General features: G+C 52.7%; 1 protein-coding gene across 1 annotated transcript; it reads left to right on the plus strand.

Annotated features, from left to right (window-relative positions):
* The first annotated feature begins 3,424 nt into the window (after nt 1–3,424).
* Nucleotides 3,425–4,561, plus strand: LOC119281837 (protein PELOTA 1-like). Its single transcript, XM_037562257.1, has one exon. It carries the CDS (start codon nt 3,425–3,427, stop codon nt 4,559–4,561), a length of 1,137 nt encoding a protein of 378 aa, XP_037418154.1.
* The last annotated feature ends 233 nt before the right edge of the window (nt 4,562–4,794 follow it).

The raw sequence follows: 4,794 nt of genomic DNA on the forward strand, positions 1-4,794 counted from the left end.
GGAGCCTGAGAAGTAGGCTGGGCCTGAAACGTGCCGAATAGCTCACGGGCCGGCGGCAGCCCGAAATGGACCCCGGCCCATGATTGTGCGAATCAATTCACGGGCTTTTAACAGACCAAAGTTGTCTCGGTCCTTGTTTGGCCCAATCAGATATTGGCTGCGAGCAGGCCGGATGCAAACCGGGTCGTAGTTAGGCCCAACTATATGACGGGCTTTTAACATGCCGAAATTAATATAGGGTCGAAATGTTAAATGGGCCCTTAACAAGCCGAAACTAATATCAGGCCGAATTACTAAATGGGCCTTTAGCAAGTGGGCCCAAAAGCATAGCCTCCAGTCAACGGGCCGAATCTGATATGGGCCATAATTGAGCCCAAAGCCTCTTAAAGGGCCGGACCTGATCTGGGCCGTGATTTGGCCCAGAAAGTGGGAGGCTTTTAACGGGCCGGATCTTATATGGGCCATTATTAGGCCCGGAACGTGGCAGGCCATTAATGGACCGGATCAATTATGGGCCGGCATTTGGCCCAAAACATGGCAGCCAGTTAATGGGCCGGCCTACTAGGGTCCTCAAAATCTTGTGGGCCTACAGCTGGGCCGGCCCATTAATGTCGGTGCAATCTCGTGGGCCTTTAGCTGGGCCAGCCCATTATGATCCGCAAGAATTTTGTGGGCCTTTACCTAGGCAGGCCCATTATAGCACACAAAATCTTGTGGGCCTTTACCTGGGCCGGCCTATTATGGCCCGCGAAATCTTGTGGGCCTTTAGCTGGGCCAGCCCATTATAGTCCGCAAAATCTCGTGGGCCTTTAACTGGGCCAGCCCATTAAGGGCCGCAAAATCTTGTGGGCCTTTAGTTGGGCCGGCCCATTTAAACTTGATTGGTCGTGCCACGTGTCGATGTATCATAGGCGCCTTCTGTCCAATGAGTGGATGACATCTGTCCCAACGATGAGCCAACACGTGTTTCCTCCAACCAATGATGATTTAACACGTGGAAAATCCCCATTGGTCGGGGCTGTTAATGGGTTATCAGATCCAAACCCCGACCCGATAGCTTAACGGTGTTCCGTTACGGTGGATGCCACGTGTCGGTCACCCTTGACGAAAGCACTTCTGTGACGCGCGATTTATCGTCATGGAAGTGGACACTTCCATGATGATAATTTTGGTAATGTCATGGAACACTTCTACGACAGCACAAGTATGACTATCTTGATTCTGTCATAAATTTGTCATGGATGTACATGCATGACAAAAAACACGACCTACTGTGACAAACACGTATCATCACGGAAGTGTATTTTTTTGTAGTGCATGGGCACGCCCCGTGAGCGGCCCGGGAAAATACCCACGCCCCCGCGTCGCCCCGATCTGGCGACACGGGGGAAACGCCACCGCCGGTGACTCCCGAGGTCGCCTCTCCTTCCCCTTGTCTTGCCGCTGCCTGAGGGGACCATCGGCAAAGCTCACACGTGATCCTATGACGGCGGCGGCAGGGCATCTCATCTCGCAGCGGCGGCTCAGATCTCGGAAGCTCCGTGGGATCCCGACGACATCTTCCTCATTCGCCAGTGGGGCTGCTCCTAGTCGGTAGCAAGTTGGTCGCTCATGACCGCGTGGTGTTGCGGCGCAGTCGGCACACGTCCTGCAGCCGTGCTGGTTCGGATCTTGGCCTGTACGAGTCTGCGTGCAGGTGTGTTGCGTGCTGCTAGACACCATGGTGGTGCCGACGGTCGGCTAGGCGACGGCAGGCTGGATCGGGGCGGTGTGGGGGCCTGCTACCGTGATGCTTATGGTGGTGGTCCTCATGCTCTTTTCGCTTCACGGCAACATCCTACAGGATCGGTCCTCCTCGATCTAGCCATCGACGTGTTCTGGAACTGCTGCTGGAGATCTTGCCCAGGATATCTAGATCGGACAGAATTCGGTCGTGCACATCCATATCAGCCTACGAGGTTCTGAGGGTGTGGCGCGAAGCTGTATTGGTTGATGACACCTTGGGACATGTCGGCTTCTCGATTTCCATGATGGAGGCAATAACGGAGAAGGTCATGTTGGCCGAGATTGGAGGATCAGCTAGACGGACGGAGCCTTGGTGCCGATGGAGTCAGCCAGGTGTTAGATAAGTCTGAGGAGCAGCAGTGATAAGTGGGGGCGGCAACACTGGCAGATTTCATATTTGGTGGTACTCCTTGAGTACCAAGCCGTGACTTTCATGGTGAAAATCTAAGGTCTGGCCTTCATTGGTTGTGTTTGGCGATTACCTTGCTGAATAAATTGTTTTGAGAGCGCGGACTGTCTCCAGGTGAAAACCTAAGATTTTGGATTGGGCAACGACGACGCTTGTGCACTGTTCCCTTTTTGAAGGTGTTGCTTTTGGAGCCCTTTTATGTTTTTCAGATGTTGTATTAGGTGGTGGTATGTGTGCTTCTGTTGAGAGGAGTCGGTCGCTGTGGCAGGATATTTTTTCCTTTCTTTTAAATTTCTCCTTTGGTTGTGTGCATCCTGGACGTCTTTGTGACATCTTGTTGGTGCAGAGACTGAGTATAATTGATATCTCCACGATATTATTATATTCCCCTTTCAAAAAAAAGTCATGGGCAAACTTTTAAAAATACCCAATGAACATTTTTAAAATATAAGGTGAACATTTTAAATACATTATAAACATTTTTTAAATGGTCATCTTATTGTAATTTGTATAAAAGTTTTATAAAAAGTACATGATGAACGTCTTTTAATATATTTTAAGACAACTGTAATACATGCCATATATTTGTGAATTATATGTTGATCTTTTTTTGAACTATATGCGATGAAGTTTTTTGAAATACACAATGAACTTTTTATAATTACACGATTAACATTTTACAAAATTAATATTAAAAAATGTGGTACTTTTTGAACATTTCAATATATATAAGGAAAAAAGTGAAAACAAATAAAAAATTAAAATAAAAGTGATAAAGAAGGAAGTACTACGAGCTAAAGTTATATTGGAGTCTCAACGGACTTGTACTAGAGGCAAATTGCTATGGGCACCCCAGGCTCGTTGGGCGTCGTGCTACGCCTTGCCAGCGATCCGTGTCCAGCTGGGTCGCCGCTAATTACGTGCGCATGTAGCATTGGGTTACGGGAACGAACTCTATCTACGGATCTACCCTGCTCCATCTGAACTCGGAGTCGATCGGGTCTCCACCGAAACCAACGTTATAAATAGTCCGTCCGTCCGTCCGTCCATTGATCCATCCAACACGTTTGCTCCGCAAGCAACTCACGACGACGACAACAGCAAGCACAGAACGGTTTATGCTTCCGTCCCCGCTCTCGCATCCATTGCTCGCCGCCGCCGCCGTCAAGATCAGTCTCCCGTCTCCCTCAACAACAACGAGACCGCCGCGCACTCTGATCCAGCTGGACGATGAAGCTCGTGGGAAAAAGCCTCGCCCGCGACGGGCCCGGCTCCGTCAAGCTGCTGCCGGAGGTGGATGACGACCTGTGGGACGCGTACAACCTCATCGCCGCCGGCGACGCCGTCGAGGCCGTCACGGTCCGGAAGATCACGAGGTCCGGAGGCCGCGACTCGGAGCGCATCAAGCTGACGCTGGAGGTGGCGGTCGAGTCCACGGACTACGACAAGGACGGCTCCGTCCTGCGCGTCCGCGGCAAGAACCTCACCAAGAACGAGCACGTCCAGATCGGCCAGTACCACACCCTGGAGATCGAGCTGCGGAGGCCCTTCCTCCTCCGCAAGGCGGCCTGGGACTGGCCGGCGCTCGACACCATCCGCAAGTCCTGCGACGAGACCGCCGCCAACGCCGACCTCGCCGTGCTCCTCATGCAGGAAGGCCTCGCCCACCTCTTCCTCGTCGGGCGGAGCGTCACCGCCACCAGGGCGCGCGTCGAGGTGCCCATCCCCAGGAAGCACGGCTCCGGCGCCGTCGCCGCGTACGACACCGCCCTCAAGGACTTCTTCCAGCGCGTCCTCGCCGCCTTCGTGCACCACGTCGACTTCGGCCTCGTCCAGTGCGTGGTGATCGCGAGCCCCGGCTTCACCAAGGACCAGTTCCGCGACTACATGCTCCTGGAGGCCACGCGGCGAGGGGAGCTGCGCGCGATCACGGAGCACAAGGCGCGCATCGTGCTCGCGCCCGCGCCCTCGGGTTACCCGCACAGCCTCAAGGACGTCCTGGCCGCCCCGAGCGTCATGTCGCTGATAAAGGACACGAGGGCCGCGCAGGAGGTGCCGGCGCTGCAGGAGTTCTATGCCATGATCGCCAAGGACTCGGCGCGCGCTTGCTACGGGCCCAAGCACGTCGAGGTCGCGCAAGAACGTCTCGCCATCCAGACCCTCTTGCTGACGGACACTTGGTTCCGGAACTCCGACGTTGCTGCTAGGCGCAAGTGCGTCGATTTGGCCGAATCGGTGAAGAAGATCGGTGGCAATGTGCGGGTCTTTTCGTCCATGCATGTCTCCGGCAACCAGCTCGAGCAGCTCACGGGGATAGCCGCGGTTCTTCGTTTTCCCATGCCTGATTTAGACGACATCGAGATGTGATAATCGCTATGCTTATTTCCTTTGTAGCGTGTTTTACTTTTACTTACTATCGTTTTAGATGTCTCAAATAAACAACTTTGATCACTTATTTCTGTTATACCAAGCAAAGTTAATATATTGTGGAGGTCAATTTTTTTTCATGAAAATATCAATGTTACTAAGTTCCCTAGAATTGCTAGCATGTGGTGGCTCGTGGCTTTGTAAGGCATTGATGGCGAAAATGTTAGACTCAC

Source organism: Triticum dicoccoides, chromosome 3B (assembly GCF_002162155.2).
Source record: "Triticum dicoccoides isolate Atlit2015 ecotype Zavitan chromosome 3B, WEW_v2.0, whole genome shotgun sequence".
Lineage (NCBI taxonomy): Eukaryota > Viridiplantae > Streptophyta > Magnoliopsida > Poales > Poaceae > Triticum > Triticum dicoccoides.